Consider the following 26,836-nt stretch of genomic DNA (forward strand, 5'->3'; position numbering starts at 1 on the left):
TCGGTCCTCAGAGGGTGGAGGCTATGTTTGAAAGATAAAGATACTAGAGTGTGTTCCTGAGAATTTTTTTTTTTTTTTGGTCATAATGGCCAGTCAAGCTTTGGCTAGTTGATGATACCTACTCTGTCCCATAACTGTAAATGTCTTTTATTGTTTGTTTCTGTTTGTTTGTTGTTCGTTTTCAATTTAAAAAATGAAAATAAAAAGTAAAAAAAAAATAAATAAATAAATAAATCAATGCTTTACGCTCCTTTGTAAAACCCAAATTTAACTCACATCTTAGCTGAACTCGAGCCAAAATGTGGAAGCAGGAGGAAGTAAAAGTCACATCAGGCCACTCTTAGGTGAGCCTGTATCTAAAAGCCTCTGAGGGTCACCTGGTCCATTTCCACCTGCACAAAACTCGTGTCAGTTTAGCCACTGGCTGCAGGTGTCCATCGCTCTCCCCAGGTGTCTCTGGGTCTTAATCCCTTCTTGGCAACACCTCTGACTCTTTTTCTTTCTCTATTTAACACTTCATTTTCATTTGAACTGTATTTAAAGTTCAAGGCAAACCAGAGCAGAAAGAGTTTTTAAAAGAATAAATAAATGGATGAAGTTTCTTCTATTTACCGACAAAAACAATCATTATCAAGCAGCACTAAGAAGCAGTAAGACACAACACAGGCAACGAGATTGTGTTGGAGCGGAGCGACGCGTCCCTCTTCCCCTCCTGAGATTAACGCCTCCATCATTCATCGTGTTATCTTTTTTTGGGTACACCAAGTCACCCTCTTAGCCCTCCCCCTTCGCTCTCCACCCTCAGACCCCCACACGCTCACACACATAAATGCAGGAGATTGCACATTCGCACACCTGCGTAAGAACACAATCGCCACATAAAAGCCCGCAGTCTCACATTAGTCTGATTTACTGGCTCAATTTAAGCATGGATTCTGTGCGGCGAAGAGGAAAACAAGATACAACTGCAGCTAACTCGTCCCTTCCACGTCTCCTGTCACTTTGTCGTATTTTCGTCATATTTTCAGGAACACGGCCGCCGCCGACCGCACCCCCCTCGTAACGTTTCCCCTCTCCTTTCAATTACTGCCTCTCTGTGTTTGCAGCCTCCCTGCCATCCCCTCCTTTGTAGAGAGCATCCTCTCAGGCAGAACCTAGCTGTGACATTGTTTGTCATTGGAGGATTACAGCGTTTGGTGCCTTGCCACAAATACGCTGAAGACGCGAAGGAGGCGACCCTCGCCACGTGGCTTCTGCTCAGCCACGGGGTGCAAAGCCTACGACAATAAAAAAAACAACTCTTGAAACAGTGTAAGAATCTGAAGCCAAAACTTCCCTCTGGGACTCAGCAGTCAGATTTCCTTATTGTAAGTGACTTTGACTCAACTTTGTAGCTGGTGCTGACTGCACTCATAGACACTTCTGGGAGTGCTGCAAGCAGAGCTTCATCCTCGTGATTATTAAAGTCATATATATGACTATTTTGGAGTATATTTGGGCCATGTTTTTATGAGACTACTGCATGTATTTTCTATTTCTTTTCAGGTTTTCCCTTGAAATCTTGTGGCTGTGACAGTCATTTGAAACAGCACTTTGAACTGCTTCCTTTCTATCCAACTCAATAGCTGATGTTCACTTTTAATAACATCAATCATAGAAAAATATAGAAAAAAAACTAAAAAAAAAATCACAATGATGAAACACTACCAGCCAAGATCATTTAGAAATTCTGAGGAACAGACAGTCAAATAATGCCAGGCCTTTTTTTTTTTTTTTTTTTTGTCTTTGCTTTTGGGCTCGTTATGTAGGTTATGAGACTTTTGATAAAATAGATTTTTTTTTGGGGGGGGGGGGGGGCAGATAGGAAGCGAAGTTGTTCGAGTGAAGGACAAACGTCTGGTAAAACACGAAGCTAGGAATGATGCTGAAAAGAGGGAAGTGGGTCAACGGTCTGAAGGGAGGAATGTGACAGCAATCTGTGACATGTAGCAGGAGAGAAAGAAAGTGCGAGCAAGTGGGAAGATGGCGGCGGAGGGAAGGGAGGGGTTTCTAAATTAAGAAGAAGGGAAGCAGAAGGGTGTGAACGAAGAGGAGAAAGGAGTGAGGGCGAAAATGTGAGTGAGAAAGGAGAGGACAATGACCGAATCTGTGGGATGGAAGGAGGCTGGGAGAAATGTCGCTGGGGTGATTTTTAATGGCAAACCAGAGCCTAAGAACTCAGAGGTTAGGGTTCGGAAACACGCACCAACACTTTCTCAGAGTTTCTCCCTTCAAACAATGACTTTTGAAAGGAGGCAGTGACAGAGTGGGCCTGCAGAGGAGCTGTACATCTTAAAGACTGTAATTACACATAACTGTCAGTCTAATTAAGGCTTTTAATGAACTCCACGAGAGCTCGGAAAGGACAAAAGCCGCCAGCCACTGGAACACAACACTGTTTGTTTGTGTGTGCGCGTGTGTGTGTGTGTGTGTGTGTGTGTGTGTGTGTGTGTGTGTGTGTGTGTGTGTGTGTGATAAATGATGCGCTCGAGGAAGAACACGCACATAAACACCAACGCAATCAAACATTTTAATGAGCCCGAGTGCGACTTTGAAGTCCACCATCTAATAAACACGCACACCTTTAAGATTCTCTCATCGCTCCAAAATCTACCGAAACACACACACTCACTCTCTCTCTCTCACACACACAAACACAAACACACAGCACTAATTATTCCCATCTCTCCCTACGCTGATAAACTGTTCAAGTCCGGCCCACTGCCGAAGCGTGACTGAACCTATAGGAAAGACCTTTGAAACGATTGGATTTGCCATTAAGGAAAACTTTATTTAGGCTTTAGCTAAAGTGCCTCACAGCAGAGGTTTAATCTACATTATACATCATTAAGCTCGGCTGCTAAAACTCTTGGGTGCAGTCTCTCGTTGGCCAGCCCACCGCTGGAAAATAGAGCGCCGTCGCAGACCAGAAAAACGCCACGTCTTGATTTAGCGTCAGATAGAGAGCAATAACAAAAATCAAACAACATTTGCTTGTGGGTGGGCAAGCTCAATTACATGTAATGATGGCGTAGAGTTCACCAGTTTAGCTTGTTCCATCTTTGAAGTTGTTAAAGGAGCTGTTAAAATATATTTAAGTAAAACGTATTATTTATGCCATGTCACGGGTAGTTTTCTGTTTTCTTTGCCCGAGTTTGGAAACAGCGTTCCTGAGGTTGCTGCCAACATCTCGATACAAAGTCAGCGCGCAGGATTTTGTTGTGCTCGCAGCATTAAAAGTTGGATCTGAAAAATTAAACAGTTACATCTCATCTCAGTAAATGGAAAATGCAGAACATGCATTTGTCAGGGGAACCAGTGTTCCCCTGACAAACGATAATTGAGTTTTTTTTCTGTTCCCTAGAATTCATGTGAAGTGTTGCTGGTCAAGGAGGAAAACTGGAGTTACAAATGCCTGCTGTCTTCTCCGGTGATTAAAACTGAGCCACTTAAGATTGTTTCGGCTTTTAAGTTGAAGATCTGTGGATGTGATCTGCTTTTAGGAGGATTTGTGCAGCTCGCAGTGCTGTCCAACCTGTAAATTTACAAATGTGACCAGGTGAGCACGTTAGCCACTGTATAGCTACTGTAGGGTCAGAGGTCAAACAAACTGCAACTAAAGAAAACAACAGAAAGCACACAAAAGACAACAAAAGTGCTTTTGGGGAGACAATAACGTGATGGACCAGAAATAACAGAAGCAGAGGACTCATCGGTGCTGTAAGGTATGAAAAGATACAAGTTAATGGGTTCATATAAATAATTCATATAAAGCTACAGATACATGTTTGCTATTAGCTGTTTCCTGTTAGCTTTCGTACCTTCCAGCACATAAGGAACCTTTGAGGGACATAAGCATCACCAGCAACTGCCTTATTTAAAAAATAATTAAAAAATAAATAAAAATGTATTAACTGAGGAATTGCAGAGGTACTTTGGCAACAGCTGTGCAAACCAGATCTAGTTCTAAAAATGAAACACCAAACAGAGAACTGGACTGACATTAAAGTCCACGCTTTATAAAGCCTACGTGCAACAGTGGAAATATAACCCGATTTTTACTCATCAAGTCAAATATATCAATTTGCTCCCTCAGGCCTCCCACACAGCAAAGCAAAGTGGGGAGACTGATGATGAAGCTGAATTACAAGACAGTGGATCTGGACTTATACTGTTTTCCAGACACTATCCTTTGCCACAGAAGGATAGGTTAGTCCGGCTCTTTGAGGTTATCATCACCTGCTCTGCAGGAGCTGCAGGATGCTGAGGTCAGCGACTCCTGTTCTACCTAACAACATATAAAGAGAACACTGTGTTGTAATGGTACGTTATCTAACTCCAAATAGCATACAATGGGTGCTTTCAACACTAACAGTTGGACACATAACAAACTCAAAGGTCTAATCCCGGTAACCTTCAACTTGTTGTTGGTATAGTCAAGTTGTTGTTATGCCAACCACCCAACTGTTTAATACATTACATTAGCTTTCCTATTGGCGGGCAAATGCAAACAGAAATGCCCTTAAAGCTACCGATTTACCTCCAGGGCATCCTCAGAACTGTTTTGTCCACAGATTCCTCCACTTAATGCATCTTCTAGTAGCTCTGGAGTACCCGGGCCAAATTGGCCATTCTATTTCCAGTAGCAAGCTGTTTATTAAACCCAGTAAATGGGTTACGCAACCAAATGCTATATTGCTGCATTTTATTTTCTAGAGAAGAAAAAAAATGCTTCGAAACCATGGGAATTATTAGGAGCATATTGTGCCTTTATTAGACAGCAACAGCACAGAGAATGAGGTTAGAGAGAGATGAGGAATGATAATGATCGCGATTGGCATATTAACCCTTAGGCCACAAAGGGCAGCCCCAGAATCAGTGCATTAGGCTGCTTTTTCTGACTTACTCACTTAGTTTTGACATCTCTGCTTTCAGCAGTGCAGTGTCGTAGCTTCAGGACCAGTCTGCCGCTGATTAATGGGCTTTGCTGCTTAGCTACAACTCGATTTTCTTCACATAAAAGCCACAGTTTGACTATCCCTACATTATTCCATTTATTTTTGCATTACTATTATGATTTCTTTCCATTTTAGGGGCCACCGTGACTCTCCGTTTTAATGCCTCAACTCATAGGTAAGCTTGTAGGACAAAGAAAAACATTCTTTTCTTTTCTCCCTCAAGTTTCCTTTTCTCATTGCATGCCATTCTTTCAACCAGCGGCTGGCTATGTCATGCACTGTAGACACTGTCTACACACACACACAGAAGCACTTCGAACCTGGCTCAGCTTTAGTGTTTAAATGCACCAGCCAAGAATCGGCCATAACGCAATCCCGACGAGCAGGGAGGTCCTTCTAATGGATCGACACAGATTCAATACAAAGCGCCAGTGTGTGCTTGCCTTAAATGTCCTTGAACCATGACTGCAATACCAGAACAGTGAGATGTGCATCTGCGCGTGTGTGCGTGCTCTTTTGGTAATGTAAACTTTAGCGCATTTGCTGGAATTCTGAAATAATCTTTACCAGTACGATACCCTTCCTCTTCCTCGCCAGCCTGTCTCGCCCCTCACCACCACCGCCGACATTATTCCTGTTTCCAAAAGAGGAAAGCAGGAAAAAGACACACACACTTATACAAAACATGAGAGCCGGCCAGCCAGAAATAATACATCTTGACATCTGTGCCTGTGTGCCGCTCGAGGGAGGGATTGGACAGAGAGAAAGTGGAAAGAAGGGTGAGATATGAAGGGGAAGATGATGGACAGCAGAAAGCATAGGGCAATTATATACTGTTTACGTGCATGTGTGTGTGTCTGTGTGAGTGGGTTTCGATATGTGTGTAACAATGTGAGGAAGTGCATGATGACAGTTGGGTTTGTTTAGCTCCTCTGTGATTAAAGCAGCCTGCTAAAAACTGTGTGTTTAGCTGTACAGCAGTCTGTCTGGTTTTTTTGTTGTTGTCTTTTTCTTTAAAACTGAATGTGTGTGTGTTTGTGTCTGTGTGTGTCTGCGTGCGCAAATTCCCGCTTGTGCTTGTCTCTGCTGTTTTTGCAGAAATGTGGGTGTATTTGCACTCTGCATGTGTCACTCTGTCCTCAGTTTAAGTGTGTTTACATTTGTGCATTTAATCTTATTTGCACGTCACGAGCATGTCCTGGGGTGGATACATAACATTGTGTGTGTCTGTGTGTGAGATAGTGCATCCACACCACCACCAACAACCTTCCCCCCCCCCCCCCTCAAATGCATGTTTTAGCATCTAGTCTCCAGGTTTAGTTTACTTAAGTGAAATCATCCACGGTTGTCTGCAGTATGTAGGTCTGGAAAAACCAGTACGTGTGTGTGTCTGTGTGTGTGTGCTCATTAGTACTCAGTGCTGTCCTAAGGTTTGTTTGCATTCTTGCCTGTTTGATGCACGGTTTATTTTATCTGACAGCTGAAAGATAGCCGTCTGCCTCTTCCTGTCGCCTTAGTTTTCAAGTTCAACAAGCTTTATTAACCCGATAAGATCGCGCTCATGCTGCAGAAATAAAGTACACAACGCCAGGTTTGTTGAGGTGGATTAAAAACAAGTGTGCAAAATAAACCCGTGTGGCAACTGCTAGCTGTAAGAGAACCACCTCGGGAACATTCCTACATGCCAAAACAATTTCACGGAGACGTGATTGTTAAAAAATCGCTCCAGAGTTGCAGAGAGATATTAAAGACCTTGATAAAAATCGATATCTGTCGCTGACCCTTTAAATGAAGGGTCGCGGGATGGATCCATTGTTCAGTCAAAGTGCCCTTAAGGGAAATGCTGTACTGTACCCACTCACTATGAGGATAAAAAAACCATCCCTGAAAATATATGATATGATATCAAACTGGTTATCGTGCTTTTATTTTGTTAGTAAAGACTCGCCGTCTCGCTTAAGTGCTCTTTTGTAGGACAGATGCTTGTACTTGGTTTCCCTTTTGGAGTCTGTGCTGCTTTTTATTTTGTGACTTGTGCATCCTGAAATGGCCCAGAGTTTCATAGTGATAAGATCAGGCCATGTACAACTAACCCCTTTGACAGTGCTCTCAGTGAGAGCAGAGAAGCCCCGCCCACCTGCCATTCAATCCTGGGCCACCTGATCACCTTTTTTTTTAGTGTCTGAACTGAAGATCTGGACAAGATAACCAGTCTGAACTTGAATTTGAATCAAGCAAAGCGACTCGAGTAGAGTGCAACACTAAAACTTAGCACGACATGTACTTTATGTACTTTTCAAAGAGCTCAGTCTATCCAACTTATAGAAAAGATTTGGATTTTCTCATGGAGACAAAAAAATGCACGTCTCTGCTCTGCTCGCTTTTCTGTGCAGCTTTTCGACTTGCTGCAGAGAACTGAAAGACGGGGAGAGGGAGCGTCTAAAAGAGTAATGGGGGTTTCGTGCAGAAAAAGAGCTGGCGACAGAGTGACAGACATACAAAATGACAGAGCTAGAGAAGACTGAGCAGAGAAAGAGTTTCCCACCTGAGTTAAACTTTTAACGGGGTCAAGTGCCAGGTTCTAGTGTAAAAACGGCTAAGGCTAATTCATATTTTAAATGTGCCATTCACACGCACAGCACTGACAGCACAGAACACCAAGCTCCCGCAGGATCACAAGCCCACTACTCTTACCTCCAAGGACTGCTAGCAGCTCTTTTAAAGGCCTGAATTCTTTTTAAGCTGCCAAAGTATGCCAAAACATGACAGATGGAAGATATTTTCCACTCACCAAGTGACTGACAAAAAAACTCACATAACAAGAACTGATTAGCTGGTATAAGGATTGATATAAGTGGGATGTACTCTTTGCAGTCAGGGAGCAAAGAGAGTGCACTTCAACGTCAATGTCTTCAAACGAGGGGTACTTAGCTAAAAATATCAGTTCCACAGGACTGCTAAGTGGTTAAAAAAGAAAAAAACAGGCAACCCAAATCCCAGCAAATACGCAGAATGGTGTAAGCATTTCGTATAAAGCGCAGACCCTAAATAAACTATGACTAATTTGTCACTCGGTGTCATATTTGTGGGTTGAGCGACCTTTTTCTTCCCGAGCGCCGTCGCCAGAACTTCTTCGATTACTTTATCAGTAATCCATTTAAAACAGCGCGCTGTAAATCTGTCCCGCTCCTCTAATCTTCAATTCATCACACATTTCCTAATCACACTCCAAAAATAACAAAACCTGGAATTACTTTGCCTCTTCTTTCTGTACAGCGAGAGCCAAGCCAAATGCAAGCTATCAAAGGTTTATGGCGTGCATATGAATCACCGAAGACTAACAAACCACCCCGCCTGCCTTGTTATACTGTAAAATAAAATAAAATAAATAGGTCTTTTCTCTTAATTAAGGCTTGAAATAATTTGAACAGGACCTGTAATAATGTAATGGTGCTTTCTTGGCGAGGTCATGGTAGTAAAAGCAGTGCTTTAATCTTCAGGCGGACAAACCCGGATAAATAAAGGTTAAACCAATAAAAATAAGGCGAGCCGACCTCCTGAAGCGGCGGCGGCGGAACTGTTGCTAAATGATGAGGTAAGATGCTATTCTGTCACAACGGGGCCCACTTCCCTCGCAGCGCCACCAAGAGAGCAGCCGAGCACGGCTGGAGGTGCCAATGAATTAGTTCACTGTTTTCACTCATTACAGCGGACTGACTGCCTCACTTTTCCTCTGTCTTTATTTACGCCCTTTTCTTCATCTCCGACTTCTCTGGCACCGCACACACACAGCTAACAAAGACCCCGCTCATAATGAGGGCATAGCAGCGTCTGAGTGTGTGTTATTCTTTGTGTGGTTAGTATGCGTGTGTGTGTGCGTGTGTGCAGAGGGAGGAGGATTATGGCAGTTCCAAAGCTGTGAATAGGGGCCAGGCTGGGCCTTGGCCCTGGCTGAATTAATTACTCTAATTAGCTTCTTAATTGCATATATTAAACCAGTGGTTAGCAGGGCTGGAGCCGTGGTTAGGGCCCAGATCTGAAGCTGGAGCCGGGGGGTTGCAGGCGGACAAAAGGGTTTTGCACACAAATGGGCACACACACACATATATGCGCACAGAAGTAAAAAACTAGCTCCCCCCATCTACTTGAGATAGTCTGAAGTGGAGAAATGACAAGGGTATTCAATTATCCACCCCCCCCACCCCCTCAACATCAATATATAATCAGCACATACTGCAAGAGCAGATGTGTGGTACTAATATGGAAGATAAGCCCCCCCACACCCTCCCAGAGGGAACAGAGAGGATTAATACTGGAACTACGGGGACTACTTCAAGTTGTCTTCATCTCAAACTCTCCACTGTATCGCTTACTCAGTGCTCTGCTGCCTGTGACATTCAAGACGCCAAACCCTGCTGCTGATTTGCGACCACTGCGCCTCGCCCTGTCTGGACTCGCGGCGCATCACAAAGACTTACACGGACTGTGACAGCATCAGGACCATTAGGTCCACCGCCCGTTCCAGTGCCCCGGCCTTTTTGGCTCGCACGTTCGGCGCATTCTAAACAATTATCAAACCCTTGGCTCTCCAGAGCGGACAACATGCATCAAATTAAGCTGTTTTTTGGCTTTGGTTGAACCTCGAGTAAAATACAAGCCACCCTGAGGGCGAGAGAGAGCAAGCGAGAGAGAGATCCTCTGACCAATAAAGGCGGAGGGTTTCTGACTGGGGGGGGGGGGGTGCCAAAACAAAAAAAATCTGCAGCAAATGGCTTGTTGTATTTGTGAAATTCACCCAAAGTATCTCACAATAATGACGATTAGTCGAGAACAAGTAAACATCCAGTCCGCTAATGAATCTCTCTTCAATAAACAAGTGGAGAACACATGCATGCACGCACACAACGCGCACACGCACGAGCGCAGCGTGATAATGATGTTCTTTGTGGAGTTTTTGGGGTAATTAGGGCTGCTTAAATGGTGGTTAAAAAGGATTTGCAGCTGATTGTTTGTCCTTGTGTCTTTGAGCCGTGGGCCTTCTTGCTCCTCTGAGTGTCAACAAAGTCTTCTTCAACTGTCTCGTCACAGAGCACAAAAAATCCCTTCTTTCACCACGCCGTCCGCCGCAGACCCTTCCTCTGCTTCTCCCAGTCCCTCCCTTTCTTCTTGTGTGTGCTCAAATTCTTCTTGCTTGTCTCTTTCCCTATAATTTGCTCTCTCGCTCTCCCTCGCTCCCTTACTTTTTCTCCTCCCTCTCTACGTCTTCCTCTCCATCTTCTTCAACTGAACAGCTGCTGGGTCCAATCACGCTCCAAGAACATAGTAATCTGCTTCACACGTGCCAGAGACAAACTCTTCTCCTCAAAAACAGCACCGGCAGTGTGTCTGCACTCTTTTGTTCTTTTAAAGGAATGATTGGATATTTTTGGGAAACACGAATATAAGTTTTTCTTTCCTGAGACTTTGATGAGAGATTAACCTAAAATTCAGTCTGTGTAGAGTAAATATATTGCTCAAGTCCAGACATGGCAACTTTGTGTTAACCTTACCTTAAACGAACAACATTAAACACCTTTGACGTCTAATTCCAATTCTAACTCAATTTCATTTATTTTTTTAGTTGGTCTATGTATAAGCTTCCAGTCAAGTCTGTCACAACAAGTTTTTAATGATTATTGTGAAAAAAATTATCTGATGTAACCACTGTATGAAAAATGTATAATATGTAGAAACGCTGAGGAAAAAAAAATGCTACTAGCCAAAACTTTAACTTTATTTGATGTGTGTTTTGTACATTTTTAGCAAATTAATTACACTCAAAATACAAATTGAGGCTTAGAAATAATTTTTTTAAGTAAAAAAAAAAAAAATCTCTCCCTCATGTTTTGTCTAGGAGTAGTGCAATACACTAGCTAGCTGGCTTTTTAGCTACTACCTTATAGCTAACTTATTAACTGGAAGGTTAAGGTGCTGGATATTTTATATACATGTATTAATGACATCATATGGTTATTCAGTTGCCTTTAAAATGGCATGGTTATTGTCAAAATGTCATCACACCCACACTTCCTTCCGTTATGCAAAGCTAGGCTAAACACATGCTAACGCCAGGCAAGAATTTGAACATTTAATTACAAAATTGATTTAATTTGGACTTTTTAAAAAATTAATTAAAAAAAACAATTAGAGGTCCTTTCTTTCTGCTTTCAGTAGAGTCAACCACGCAGCTTTGTACTGTTTGCAGTTGTTATGTTAAGCTAGGTCAACCGTACGCTTGCTCAAGGCAATTTTTAGCCCACACTGAGAAAAAGAATAACTGTATGTTCCCAAAACGGTGAGCAATTCAAGGGGAGGACAGACGGGTTATCGTAAAACGTTTCAACACAAATGTCATTAGCGTGTGTGCAAGCAAATGCACACACACACACACACACGTTTGTGTATGCGGCTACACATCTGTCTGTGTGAACATGTTCATTATGTTGATCAGAGGTCATGTTTGCGTGAACCTAGGCACTAAATCAAGGCTATATTAGCGGGGTAATACGTTCTACTGATGGCAGAGGTCAGCTGAGAGGTGTGCTTGTTTAAACCCCCCTTCACCACCTCCGCCGTGCCTGATTGCCAGGAAACACATCCTTCTGCCTCAGCAGAAGGTAGCAGCACAATGATGCCTTTGTTCACCAAGTCGCGACGGGGAACGAGAAATGTATGCGTATTTGTGTGTGTATTTGTGTATGTCTGAGACATACAGTGTAGGAAGGTTAAATGAATCATACAACGTTAACCAGGCCCAGTCCAATTAGGGAAGGATTTTTCTTGTCTGACCTTTAACAGGAAAGACGTATTCACACTCACTCATGCAATCAACCCCTACCCCAGTACACAAACTTACACACACAGCAGCATCAGCCCTCCGTACAAAATCACGCAATCCCACACAAACACCCACAAATGCACCCGCCGCCCACACACACATAAGCTCTGAACCAACGTCACGCACATACCAAAACACACACGCAGAGCCAATCTCGCAGACAGTAGCGCAGCTCTGATTGCTGACCTAAATCGGCCAGGCGATCTGTCACTTTCTCTTACTCACACTCAGCACACATCTTTTTTTTCTTCTTTTTTTTCCCCTCCCCTTTCTCTTATGTCTCTCCTCTTTTTTTCTTGCCCAAATATCCCTCGCTCTCTCCCAGTGTCACTTCACATCAGCTCATTCTGGTCCCTCTCCTCGTTTTACTTTACCAGAAATGTCTTTGTCCTATTTTTACCACCGGTATAGGTGTCAGCATATGGTGCATGTTTACAGTGGTTTTGTGGGATCTGCACACTGTATTTAATTGTGTTTAGATATTTCTGTGAATACACTAAAGACCCATGCAGAGAACCTCAGAGGAATATCAAGCATAATCCTTTAAAACACTTGAGATGACTGCTATTATTTTTAATAGAGTCATTCTTCCTTCTATCCACTTTCTCTTATCCATTTAGAGATGCAGATAAACTTTATCTCTTGGGCGGAAATTAGTTGGATCCGTTGCACCAAACCCCTGCTGGCCTATTCTATTCCATTTTCCACTTTTGCACTTTATTTGAGGCTATTTTCACACATGAGAGTTTAACTGAGGCTGTTCGCCCCAAGAATTCGACGTGTTTAGTAGAGTGTGAAAAATGTGTTGCAGGCTAGAAAAGCAGTCTCGGGTCCACCTCAAAATAGTTGTCGAGGGCTGGCTCGGAGCGAACTGGAGGCATGTCCCCCGAGGGCCACAAAAGATGTGAAAGCATAAAAACACTTGAGGTTGAAAAATGTACAACACGGTTTTATTCTGTGTGGTCGGAATGGCAGAGAGCGCTTGTGTGCAGGTTCCTATTTTTAATTTCTAAGGAAAAAAATTAAATAGGTGAAGAGTTCAGCTGAGTTTTCGCACACCAGCGAGTCGCAGAACTTAAGTCGAAAAATGCAATTAACTGAGAATGAACCAGATATCCTCTTTACTCACTTTATTTGCTTACCGTCTTTTATAAAGCTTCATATACATTAAGATTCATGAGGAATTTGACTCGTTGAAGCTCTGACAGCCATAACTAAATAAAGTAAGTGCTGATCAGAGATGGGAAACATCCACTAACACGCTGCTCAAGGCCTGAATAGGATGAGATGGACACCAGTTCAGTTGTCACCTGTTTTCAGCCTAATGGGGCTTTGACAAACAGACATCATACCGTTTCTGTGACTTTGCTTCAGTTCTCAGCTAAGCCGATTCAGTTTTTCTACTAAACTACCAAAGATTACTCTTTTAAAAAGAAACTGTATAACAAAGTGGGGTTGAAAGTTTGATTGTTACCGTAAATGTAACAATATATACATGACTAGTTTCTCAGCAGGTCGGTAAAGTAGACCTGTTATGCTTTTCAATTTGTTTTATCATCAAGACATGATATTATTCCAGTGGTGGACGCTCTTATTAAATGGTCAAATTTTTGAATGATGGAGCTCAGAGGGCTTTAATTGCTTGATGTTTTCTACTTAGACCTCAGTCACACAGGTTGGTTGGTTGGTTGGTTGGAAACTACGTGGCAAACACTGCCCACTATGGCAAAATGAGTAGACTATGCCCGACTGGTTACTGGACATCGCCACTAAAGGCTGTGAAATCGATTGCTCAAACTAAACTCACGCAGACCTAGAGACCAGTCAGTGGCCCTTGATAACCACTGGTTGCTATGGAAAAATGTGCATTCCTTGACTGGTTGGCAAGTGGTTGCAGGAGGTTGCTTGCTGTTGTTAGGTGAAACTGGTACAGTATATAGCGCTGCACTGAAAACCTAATTAAAACTGCTTTGGTCACTAGATTACTGAGTTGCCTATAGCCTGCATGGAAAACTCGTGTGAAAGAGTGCAACGCAAACCAAAAATAGAGACAGTTGTTGTGCACACAGTCGTGTTTTTGAAAGGTGCTTCATCAGTAAGGCACCACTATTGTTTAAAGGCAAATTCTCTCTATTTCACGTTTGCATCAAACCCTTTGAAGTTGAACTACTGAATGGTGGTGAGATAGTGAGTGTACTGGAACTACTAGCAGTCTGCTTTGTTGCCGATTCCACCCAACAACAGCCAGCAACCACTCGCCAACTCGGGGAATACACATCATTTAGAGAAAAACACATTTACATTTCAGGTCTCCAAAAAAACCTAGTTTCAAAAAACATGAAAAGGTGAAAGGGGTGTTCAGTTGTGTTAACTAATTACTGTGAAAAGTAAAAATAAAGGTGATTTAGTGGTCATTAAAACACGTTCAGAATTTGCAGTCTTGAACACTGTTCTCCCCAGCATAACCTGCCTGTATATGATAAAAGTATTGGTAATAATATCTGTATCAGCAGTACGAGCCCCGTACCAAAATTTGCAGTATCGCCCAGAACTACTGGAAATGATGACGGTAGGTCCTCTCTAAGTTTATTCCTTCTTCTGCCCATTGACAGAAGTAAAGACGGCATATACAGGGCTGCATTTGGATGCTAGCGGGATATCTGTATAAAAACAACCCCTACCCTAGCCGAAAGCCCCTCACTGTGGTCATCTTGTTTCTCGCTCCTTCCTGCAGCTCTTCCTCTCCTCTCCCCCGTGTCTTTGGTTGCTTTAGTGCCTGGCAGGAGGCTCAAATCAGAGGGCTTAAACTTGATCAAATATTCAACAGATATAGATTTCTCTGAGTCCCTGGATTCCCCACCTCTTCCACCCAGCTGAGTTCCATCCTTCCATTATTTTCCCTGAATCTTTCACTTTCACTCTCCCGACTGCAGTCACAAACAAACTTGCGTGCCGCACACTCGCACAGCCACGCACGTATGCACACGGGGAATCATAAAGTAATGTCGAGTGGCAGAGAGGTGCAGCTCATTTAGGCTGCAGTGCAGCGTTTCTCTCTGCTTCCTCTCCCCTCTGTTGTCTCTTCTCTCCTCTCTATTTCACTCTCCGCTTCGCAGTCACTCTCCATCTTTCTCTCTCTTGGTCTGTCTCTCACTCTTCCACTTTAACCCCCCCCCCCCCCTCCTCCCCAACCCCGCCCCACGTCCCCCCTTTTTTCTGTCGCCCCTCCCTTCCCCATGTGGATTCTGTGTCATTTATTTCAGCTTAACCCTGATAAATAAACCAGAGAGTACGTCTGCATTATTGAACACTTTGACGTTCCTGTCTGCACGCGCTACCCAGTGCTGTCCAACAATTAGACCACACAAACACACACACACACACACACACACACTGCCCCACCCTGTCCAAAACTTTCCATTAAAGGCTAAAAGTCTGACATGTGCTCAAGAACATATATATCCATCCATCCATTCGCTTCCGCTTGTCCTTTTCAGGGTCGCTGGGGACGCTGGAGCCTATCCCAGCTGTCATAGGGCGAGAGGCGGGGTACACCCTGGACAGGTCGCCAGTCTGTCGCAGGGCCAACACACAGGGACAGACAACCATTCGCACTCACATTCATTCGCACATTCACACCTAGTGACAATTTGGATTATCCAATTAACCTATCCCCACAAGCTGCATGTCTTTGGACGGTGGGAGGAAGCCGGAGTACCCGGAGAGAACCCACGCAAACACGGGGAGAACATGCAAACTCCACACAGAAAGACCCCGGCCTGGTGTTGGAATTGAACTCAGGACCTTCTTGCTGTGCGGCAACAGTGCTAACCACCATGTCACCGTGCTGCCCAGAACATATATATCAATAAAAAAAATTTTAAAAATCACAAAATGATAGAGAGCAGAAACCATGACCGATGGATAGAGAAAAGGAATACAACAGAGTGGGAGAGAGAAACTCAAATTTGCAGAGTGAGAAGCTGTGACATTTAAATAGCTACCAAATAAACACATGCACCAACATATCAGTAAACTTCCCACAAAAAAAAAATAAAAAATTAGAAACGACACACACACACACACGCACACACACACACACACACACACACACACACACACAAATATGCACAAACACATTTTTTTCTCGGTTTGCAGGCTCCAGTCAGCTCTTCTATTATTCATATTAGTGGGGTGAGGTTGTTTATCTCGGCCATTGTGCAAATGCAAGCACCGTGCTCTGGGGGCCCTGCTCCGTAACCACACCGCTGGGAGTCATTCATGCTCTTGCGCAAACACAGAAAAATATGCCAATGCTACATATCCATACATGCACCTGCTAACCGCGCAGTCACACACACACAAAACGTCCACATATGCTTTCATACCTGTACCTGCCACAAATGTGTGCACACTCATACACGCTCTGCCATCTGTCTCGGCGTGCAACGACAACACCGGAGTCCCACGGCGACTGACCCGTTCCCCACCGCGGATCTGACTAAACTTTGTGCGCACTTGTGCATATGTTCCTGTGTCTTTTCGGGTGTGGGTGGGTGCGCGGCAGCTATTTTGAGAGCGTTTTGTGTGTGTTTGCGACCACAGCTCTGCACGGAGTGGCGAAGTGTGTGTGAGTGCATACATTTCTGAAAATGCCCCTGTGTACGGTGATGTGAGCGTGCATATGTTAGAGTGGGCACCGAGGAGGATTACTGCCATTTGTGGGTGTCTGTGCGTGCGGGTGGGTGGGTGTGTTAGATGGTGAGAGACAGAAAGAGTTCGCTCACATGCAAGGTCATATGTATATCAAGAGTGCGATTATTCACTGTAAGTCAGTGTGTGTTCAAACATGCGTGCGTGTGTGCGCGCGCCTGTTGCCATGTCCTTGACAGCAGCAGCAGTGATTGGAAGTGACCGAGCTGTTTCAGTGTCGCACTCCAGATGAGTGGTGTGCTCTGGTGGTGTATCAGCTGACACTCACACCCCATTCACATCAGGCACGCACATCAGGACCGGCCCACAACTGTCTGACATCTTCTTACTATTTGCTCTGTCCCTTCAGCTTTGATCCCTCAGCATGCACAACATATTCATACTCTATCAAAGTCTCTTCCGACACCATCCCTCTTTTGTCTCCCTTGTTCTGAGTTAGCTATCTTTCCCAGTCGCTTTCATCACTCAACAGTCATGCCTGGTACTTGAAATGAGCTCTAGCCAGCTTTATTGTGAAGAAGGGTGGTGTCCCTTTTGATATAAAATCAAGCACAGCATTACTTCAGGCCGGCCACAAAAGTCAAGCTGGGCCTGAAGGTCAGGTGATCTGAATGCCAGCCCACATCAGCTGATGCTCATCTAATACCTTTCAACAGATCGAGTTGGCAAATTTCATACTGGTGATGTCATTTTTCGTGCTGCAAGCTGCTTTGCAATTCCCTTCAGCCTCAGCCTCTTCTTTCACGCTGGTCTGCTGTGGCTGATGCCTGCTCTGTTCTATTTTTTGATCTCACTGTGGCTGTCCTCGCCTCTGGCTTTAAATTTATGTGTGAGGTCCCAGGACCAGGGCCATATTGAATTACAACACAATAAAGAATTACAGGAAAGCACATTTAAGTGAGATCAACGTACAAGTTTTGAAAGTGAACATTTTTGACAAGTACCAACCTCAGATTAGAAATACAGCTAATGCAGACATACCAAAAACTGCATTTCTTCCAGTGACCACTTAAGGCTTCCTCTAGAGGTGAGTGAGTCCTCAAAGACTTCTATGTTTACAGCCTGATACAAAAGAAACTCACTGGGGTTGGTTGGTTGGTTGATTGATTGAATCAATTTTTAAATAATTAATCCTTTTGAATTTTGTTAAGGTTTAAAGTCGATAGAGAGGTGTACCAAGACAGAGGGAGCTTTACCTCCACTGATCTGAGATCTAAGTCACATAATATTTGCTAGCATTAGCTGATGGATTGACGATCCACTCAATAATCCAATCTCATTGTGACTTCTGGTTCCAGAAAATGGAGCTAAACCAGAAGCTTAAACGTTCTCAAGGTCAAAAACCAACAGGTCAAAGCAACGGGCTTATCCTTCTTTGATATACAGCCCATGATCATTTTCTGTCCTCGTCCTTCTTCTGCAAATGCATTTCAATATCGCATAAGGCTTATCTGTAAACAAACACTCCCAAGATAATACAGCGTGCACCTTTGTCACTTTGAATTAATCTGTAAGAAACTGGGTGCTTAAGGATATGTTCGCCAAAATTACAAAAAGCTCTGGCTAATCCATAATACACACTGTCCTCAGATTTTATTGGGACTGTCGCTTCAGATAAAAGCAGTTCATAGTGAGGTCTGTGGATTATCCAGCAAGGCACAGCAACCGGTCTGGAGAGCACGTTGATTTATTTTTTTTAAACACAAAAGTCCAAAAGCAGATAAACAAAAGAGGAACAATTAACATAACTTGGGTTCGCCAGAGTGAAGTGAAAAAAAAGGAAGTTTCGTAATAATTTCCCTAAAGTGTCTTTTTAGTTGTAAATCCAATAAGCTGTGTGGAGATGGCTTCCTCCTGAAGTTCTCATTAGGATACACGTCATCCAGACCGCACTTTAACTGTGCAGACTTTCTATGTCTGCTCATGCATGCATGCATAAAGTGTGCGTTACACAAGGCTTTGGCGCCTGATTTCAAAGGATTCATTAAAAGCAGAGAAAGGCTTGATCTGCAGTCTGGGGTTGATGCACTGAGTGTGTGCGTGTGTGTGTGTGTGTGTGTGTGTGTGTGTGTGTGTGTGTGTGTGTGTGTGTGTGCGTGTGTGTGTGTGTGTGTGTGTGTTTGTTTGTAAAAGGGGTTAAAAAAAAACTAAAACGGTGGAGAAGATGAGCAAGCGGCAAAACACAAGACGGGAGAGCGTGACAGAGAAATGGGCTTACATAAACTCTGACCTCATGTTATGAATGCAAACATCAATCAATAAGTATGACAAATCAATTTCCCCGCTGCTTCGCTCCTCTCCCCAGGATACGGAAGTGAAGAATAACATTTAATAGGATTCAAGTAATTTGATTACAAAGCAGCAGCATCTGTGACGCGTTAGACACTGCAAAAACAAGTTTCCCCTTTTTCCAGATTCCTTGTGAGATTTTCGTCGACGCGTAAGGGTTATTTTCCCGTGCGATGATCAGTGACGGCACTTGTCGACGACTGCAATGTGAAAATCAAATCACGGAGCTTCTGCTTTGATTTACCGCGTGTTTACTCGAGAGCCAAACTGCAGGGGAAACTAATCACCCAGTGGGCTTTAAGCAAGTTACAGGTAATCTGTAATAGGTTTAACTTTAAATTAACCTCTACTGCCGAGTTTCCTCCTGCTGTTCCACCAGCCAGCAACTCCGCATTACCACGCATATGCTTTTCGCTTGTGCCCAGTCTGCAGTGTGCAAATTAAATCACACAATGCTATAGGTTAATTAAAACCAGATTTCCCTGAGGCTTCTGCATACATCGGTGCCTTTACACACACCCGCAAACATACATTTAACTAAATTCAGGGACAAGCCATAGTTCACGCTGTGTTCAGCGTGTGCAATATCCTCCCTATAGGGTTAGCACACAGGCGACAGCAGATATGTGGCACTAAATTAGCAGCAGGATTAGCAGTTATTAATTATCTCACAACCTCATTAAGTACACACAAGCTCTGGTAAGAGACTCGGTGCGATTCTTCATTAAGGACACATGATCAAAGCCCGGTTGCTCACTAAACACAAGCGATCTCTCGATGTCGTCAATAAGTTATCAGGACCGAATGCTCTCTACGATCGGATACTCCCCCTCACCTATCCGAGTCTCTCTACGAATCTGGGAGTAAACCTCTGCGTGTGCGTATGAGAGCGAGAGTGCGCGCGTGACCTTGTGCTGCAGCCGTCATCGATCGGGCTGGAGCTGTCAATCGATCAGTCTGGGCTGTGAGTGGAGATAAAGGTGTTTCTATCTCTGGACACCTGGTTGTCAGGTTGGGGTACAGAAGAGAGGGGGAGCGAAATAAAAGGTCGGAGGAAAAGATGTGAACCCTACACCTACGCGGCCCCGCAAAATGTTTCATGGCAACAACTAAATTCTACTTTGACTCTTCTTACGTGGAGGGAACTGGGCGTGTTCGACATCTTTAACTGTTCAGTCGTGTAAGTATGACAGGGAACAGTCAAGATAGAAAGACATGAAAATGGGAACACATTTCAGGTCATGTTTTGTCTACATTTCTATTAAAAAATGAAACATAATTAAAACTACAGTTCCTCTAAAGACCACTTGTGGCAGTCTGCAACAGAGAGTCAATCTCTTAGATTTTCATGTTAAAATTTCCAACTTTCTGTGAGAAATAAAACAGTTTGCAGCCTGACTTTAGTCTCTATAAATAAACCCCCTTCAGGACAACAGCGAGAGGAGATTTATTTATACGACTTATCTGCTTAAATTGAATTATAAAAGGCATGCCCCCTTGTAAAGTTATGTATCACATAGGACATGCTTACTTTGACTATCAGGTGGATATATCAGTATCTGTCTACTAGTTACTGCATTTGATTTCTTTATCTACATTTGTGCCATTAGTAACGTTCTACTGTTGTATTTGTTTGTTACTTGGAACTAATTAGCAGGTATCTATGTCTAAGCAATACAGTTTTTGAATTGTGTTTTTCCTATTAAAGCTTTCTAAGGTTAGCTAATAACTTAGCGTGCGCCTTCTTATACAATATGGTCGCTTGTAGCTACAAAAACAAAGATGCTGCGAGTCGGAATACCAAACTCAAGGCTTCAAAACCGGATTACTGAAACCACAGGACAACATTCCTGTGATACTCGATGGCTGCTCGGGTCCTCTCAATATTGAGTCCGTTACTAATTCATCTACCAGGAAGTGAGGCTTGCATTCATTTTCCTCCCTACTTATTAGGGCGAGATTCTGGGCGCACATACGCCAATACACACGTCCCTACAGTACATACAGTACACGACGGTTTACTGCACCACGACACGCTATCTCGCTCACTCACATCTAATCAGAGAGAGACACTTGTGAGCTGATATCGACGCAGGGAAAAGGAGAAATGTGCCCAGAGCCTCGCCTCTCTTCACAAACACGGCACTTTTGTGGACTGATAGTAAAAAACCGAGCACACCTGAAACAGGTGAACAAATATGGAACACCAAAAGGCACGAGGGACTTCACAGACTTGGAAAAATCTTACATTCTCTTTGTCTCTTCTGTACTCTCTCTCTCTCTCTCTCTCTCTGTCTGTCTGCCTTTCTAGCTCTGTCCCAGCTTCCTCCTCCTCCTAGCTCTCCTCTTTCTGTCGTTTTTAGGTTTTTATTTTCCACCGGCAGACGAAAAGAAATGAAAAGAGCATTTGCACACCTGAGTGAATAGACCTCGCAGGTGCGTGGGAGGGGAGCTATGGGAATCAGGGTCTCTCGCTCTCTCTTTCTTTGTCTATCCTGCTCGCTGTCTCACTCCCGAGGTGTTTTTACAGCGCCTGTGTTTGTACTAGAAACTCGTGGGCGTGTGTGTATACATGCACTTGAGTGTGATCCCTATGTGTTGCGTGCATTGCTCCAGTTGGCCCCAGGTCCGCATTTAAAAACAACCCACATGTTTCAGTTGACGCAAACTTTACCCGCCGATCGTTCCGTCCGATACAGACACCTGGCCTCGCTCGCCTCGGTGACCTCATGGGTCATCCGCACGGCTAAACTCCAAACAAGCCTTTTGAACAAACCAAAACAAACGGCGCCTCACCATCTGTGGTCACCGTCTAAGGCTGGCAGTAACAATAAACAGGCCCGAGCCCGGCGCTGTGGGACAAAGAGGGCTTCGCAACGACCGACAGCATCTCGATACGAATCTAACCGCTAAACACAAAATCCCACACATGCAGCACATCTAGAGATACTGCAAGAAGAGACAAGAAAGCATGGTAATCCCACAGAGGTGAAACTTTAGGTGAGTAAATAGTTAGTGAAAAAATCTACATCTTACTTCATTTGGGGGAAAAAAACCCTCAAATGTCATGAATGTTTTGTTTTGTTGTGTTTCTTGTTTTTTAGTGCAGTGCATGTCCTGTACTGTATCTCCGCCTGTGGGCTGGATCACACGCAATTCTCAAACCTAATTATTGTAAACACACCCGCCCAATCAGCGCTATCATCTCTGAAATAAACAAACACACTCAGGCACAATCAGAAATCAACCATGCAATCATAACAACCCCCCGCCCTCCAACCGACACCAACCGCACACTGCAAATAAGGCTCAACAAACACGCCCGTAAGCGCACATACACACATCGACCCAGCGTTTGGTCAGGGTCCTCCACTCACCGATGATGTAGTAGTCTTGCATGCTCTTGAACTCGTGGCCCCAGAGGTTGGGCGAGAACTCCTGGAACTTGATGGTGAAGCGGCGTTCGCGGGTGGGCTCGTCGCAAGTGAGCACGATGTTGGGGGGTCCCATCACTTCGCAGCGGTCCGCCTGCTCCCGCGTCGACACGAGGTAGAGCTTGTAGAACTCGTACTCCGGCGTGGACCTGGCGGTGTCCAGAGGAGGGCAGATGAGGTCCAGCCGGTCCCCGATCTGAGGGTACAGAACGTAGCCCTTGTCGTCTCTGAATCTAAAGGAAGGAGAGACGAAGATAAAAAAAACAGAAAGGAGGCAACGGAGGGAGAGAAAGGCAGAGAATCATTAATTAAAGTCTTTATAAACAGTTCAGAGCCACCTGTCCTTGCTGCTGAATGAGCAACAGATGGGTCCTTTAGCGCTACCGTTTCTCCTTCTCCTATCCTGGTTTTTGTGTCCTTCACAGGGAACAGGTGCCTTTGCAGAGGAACTGCTGTGCAGTCAACTGCACAAATAAATTTTTACTACACAAGCTCACGCAATCCCCCGCTGACCCCATAAGGTGGTGGAGAAAAACGCAGGAAATATAACCACAAATTGATGATTCACGCGGGGAAAATAACCACCGCTGAAGCCAAAAAGGATTCAGCTGTTAGAAAACCACTCATTTTCTTTTGTAAACGAATCCCCGTGAGTTCACAGATATTTGTAACTAATCAAAATCTGGTGCCTTTGAGATTAAGCAGATATTAAAATAATCAGAAGTATTCAAAAGGAAGCTTTTTCGCTTAAAAAAAATACCTATTTTGGCCAAAGTTATCTCATCTACTTGAATGGGACAGCTGTGACAGAGAAAAGAAACATGTCCTTGATTCTTACACATCTTTTTAACAGGACTTGTGCTTTTTTTTTTTATCATTTGTAGCATGAAATTATTTATATGTGGCTCTATTTTAAGCATTATATGATAAATTTTATATTCTTTTATACTTCCTCAGAGAGGGCCTGTTGTTCCTTTAGCTAATTATTCTTGCTACCTTTGTCACAAAAATTAGCATGTACTGATCAGGTATATTAATGGCTGCCTACAGATGATCTCATGTTTTCTCCATCGGTCCCTTAGTTATGCTGTCATAGGCCTAGGCTGCTGAGGATTCCCATGATGCACTGAGTGTTTATTCTCCACTCACTTTGTGCTTACACACCACTCTGCATTTAATCATTAGTTATTATTAATCTCTGGCTCTCTTCCACAGTGTGTTTTTGTCCTGTCTTCCTCCCGTCACCCAGCCAGTCCCAGCAGATGGCTGCCCTCCCACCCCTTGCTTCTGCTGGAGCTTCCTTCCTGTTAAAAGGGAGTTTTTCCTTCCCATTTCACCAAGTGCTTGCTCTTAGAGGGTCGCCTTATTGTTGGGGTTTATTTCCTAATTATTTTAGGGTATTTACCTTACAATATAAAGCAACTTGAGGCATTTGCTGCTGTGATTTGGTGCTATATAAATAAAACTGAATTGAATAATACTGCAGCTGGCAATAGTAGGTAGACGAAGGTCTTTTTAACCAGAACTTGCAGCAGGCAGAGAGTTTATGCGCCACTACCTTAAGGTCACAGATTCTGCAGAGCAGAACAGAGACTACAGAGTTTATCCACAGGATGTACAACTCACTGCAGAGACAGATGGCTTTATTGCTGTTATTTATCTGTGACAAAGTACGAGTAAAATATTTCAAGAACTGAATTACTTAATTATTCATGTAAGAGAGAGCATGTGTACAGGAAGACTTTTCACTCTGTGCACGCCATGTGAAACTACGTAGGAAAAATGTAGTACAAACATAATGTTACTATCAAAACTGTAGCAAAACATTGAGATTTTTTTCCCTCTTCATCTGCAATGCACATTTTCTCCCCGACTTCATTTTTCTCTCGTTTTTCCGCAGCTCTTGAAGTGAGAACTTCACGTCCACTGAGGAAGAACCAGGCAGACAACTTTCACTGTAGATCAACAAAGCTGCCAAAGCCAGTTCTCAGGTATGTACAGTTAATTAGTTTGCTAATTAGCTGTTTCTGTATCACTCCCTCAACTGCTTTGGTATGAACGGCGTGCCGCTTCGTCTGATGAGTTGACACCTGTCATCTATGGAAAACCTTCAGCCTGATGTGATTCTAATCCAGCAGGCTGACTAAATTCCACCAAAGTAGAACTGGGTGAGGTTGATTATCACTAGCATGACATTTTTGTGGCTTTCTGTGTGCAGCTATGTGTTTAATTTAGTTAAATAGTTTTTCTGGGTAAACGCTGAGTAGAATTTGAGGAAAGATTTTTATACGAAAATTGAAATTAATTCAGCCTACATGAAAAGAGCTGCTGCAGTTTGAAGGCTGGTGGGCTCACTGTGACTTCACAGTTTCCAGAGGTCTCTGCGGAGCAGACAACATGAAACGCAGCAGTCACAGGGGCATAAAATTAACAAATGACTAAGTCTGTGTCATCCCCCCCTCACAGCACAGGGCCATCTCTTGCTGATAAGGCCAAATACTATGAATTATCAACTTAGCTACTCGCCCCGAGGCCTGCGATGACTTTAACGCACCATGCTAGCATGACTGGCTAACAGTGGGAAAACAGAACTATGCACCATCTACCTCAGGTTAAAATAAATGTCACCACTGACAGGAAGAAGGAAAGTGTTTATAGTAGTAAAAGTTCAAATGGGGTGGGGGGTTGCTGGATTTATTCTACTGTTAGCATTCTCAGAGAATCTTACGTGACACTTTGATGTGGATGTGGGAGGAAGCAAATGCCTGTAATGTTAAAGAGCCCATTTTCTGTTACCTCTGACTCAAACGCTGTTTTCTGTTTCCAACAAATCCACACGAACACTGGGGAGTCACAGCACTAAAACCTGCTTAATTATTCTCTCTGTTCTGCTGTCAGACAACCGTTTGAGTATTAAAAATAAACAATACAGGATCACAAAGCACACAAAGACAAAGGGAGACAGGCTACATACTGCTGCTCTCACATAAACATCAAGTGACAGTTTCGTTTGTTAATTAAAAAAAAATATTGTTCACACTTTTCACTAACGCATAAATTGTTTGCTTATCAAGGATTTTCCTTTCATAGCCTCCTTTAAAAGACAACAAAGAGATCATACCAGTCCATAATGATATTAGGTAGGACTGAAAACTATTTGACTTTTGGTAATAAAATTATCTAGCATGACTTTTTTTTCCACTTACAATATGTTTCTTATTAGCTCAGTTGTAGGGATTAAATGAGTATCCCAGCAAATTAATACTGCCTGTTGTTCTGCATATGTGGGCTCGCTAAAGTCATACTAATGAAATCCAGTCGCAGTAAAGACTATAGAGAAAGTATAATGATTTTTAGTGTCAATTGTGGGTTAAGCTCCAAAAAACGCTCAAGTCTACGCATCTCACGCAATTTGGTTGAAGTGTTGTTAGAGCTACATATTTCCGAGGCTACACCAAGGCTCAGATGGGCTAACGATTTCTGTTGAGACAAAACAAGTAAAGCGGTGGCTTTCCTGATACTTTTTCAGGAACCCTGAAAGTAAACAACTACTGTCGCTAATCTGAGTTTTCTTAGCTTTAGTAAAATAAGATTATCTGGTCTCCACATTGGACACTACCTGCTGAAGAAGCAAAAATCCCATTTATGTTTTCCATAAGGGTTTTGATTATGAGACATAATGGTGCACCATGCAAAGAAGACTTACTACGAGCTCTGGCACCAAGAAATGCTGACATGCACTTCTTTAGAAACCACAACCCTGTATGATATCAAACTTTGTCTAAAGAGAAACACTTCAACAAACGACTCTGCAAACAATCCCAAACTGAAACATCTCTGATTGGTGAATGTCTGTAGTACTAACAAAAAGTGCTTAAACCTGCAAATGTCAGGTAACTGAGTTAGCGCCAAACTTCAGAAACCACAAGAGTGGGGAATGCAGTCAGGGACAAACGATTATTATCATGCAAAAATACAAAAATTGATTAAATTCTAGATACATACATACATACATACATACATAGAAGCCATTTGCTGTGCAATCTAGGATGTGTAATGCATTATGGGATAAGTAGTTCCTTCAACATTAAACTTCAGTCACATCTTATTATCGTCATGATTCACCTTGTAGCTAGTTAGCTTGTTTCAGGGCGTTTATACAATTTATATCAGTATTTTTATAAGGATATAAGAAACAGTCAATGGAGATAATGAATTTAAAAATCACTTTTAAAAATGGACGCTAAAACTAGCTTCCAGAAGTGAGACCACTACACAATGTTTGCATCGGTATGCTAATGTTTAATGTTTTCACCATTTGACGTTAGCATTTTAGCATGCTAACACTGTTAGCTGTAATTGAAGAGTGTTTTACTGTAGTTGTCAAGTAAGTATGACCAACAGATAACATTGTGATGTTAGCAAAGCTAAACAAAGATAGTGAAGAAAAGATAAAGCATGTTACACAGTTCTGCTGGCTGTTTTGAGCAACGAGTTGTTCTGATAAAATTCATGACACGCAGCTA

The 26,836-nt window shown here is 43.2% G+C and overlaps 1 protein-coding gene across 1 annotated transcript in view; it reads right to left on the reverse strand.

The window, feature by feature from the left end:
* The window catches only part of efnb3b (ephrin-B3b), a 97,955-nt gene that overhangs the window by 33,939 nt on the left and 37,180 nt on the right, over positions 1-26,836 (reverse strand). Inside the window, exon 2 of the mRNA XM_086284821.1 lies at positions 22,254-22,543. Within this exon, the coding sequence (XP_086140947.1) occupies positions 22,254-22,543 (290 nt within the window). The remainder of the gene's footprint in view (positions 1-22,253; positions 22,544-26,836) is intronic.

This window comes from Aulonocara sp. 'chitande type north' Nkhata Bay, linkage group LG3, assembly GCF_057382095.1.
Source record: "Aulonocara sp. 'chitande type north' Nkhata Bay isolate Kocher_YH1m ecotype deep benthic linkage group LG3, A_spYH_male_GT1.1, whole genome shotgun sequence".
In the NCBI taxonomy this organism is placed as follows: domain Eukaryota; kingdom Metazoa; phylum Chordata; class Actinopteri; order Cichliformes; family Cichlidae; genus Aulonocara; species Aulonocara sp. 'chitande type north' Nkhata Bay.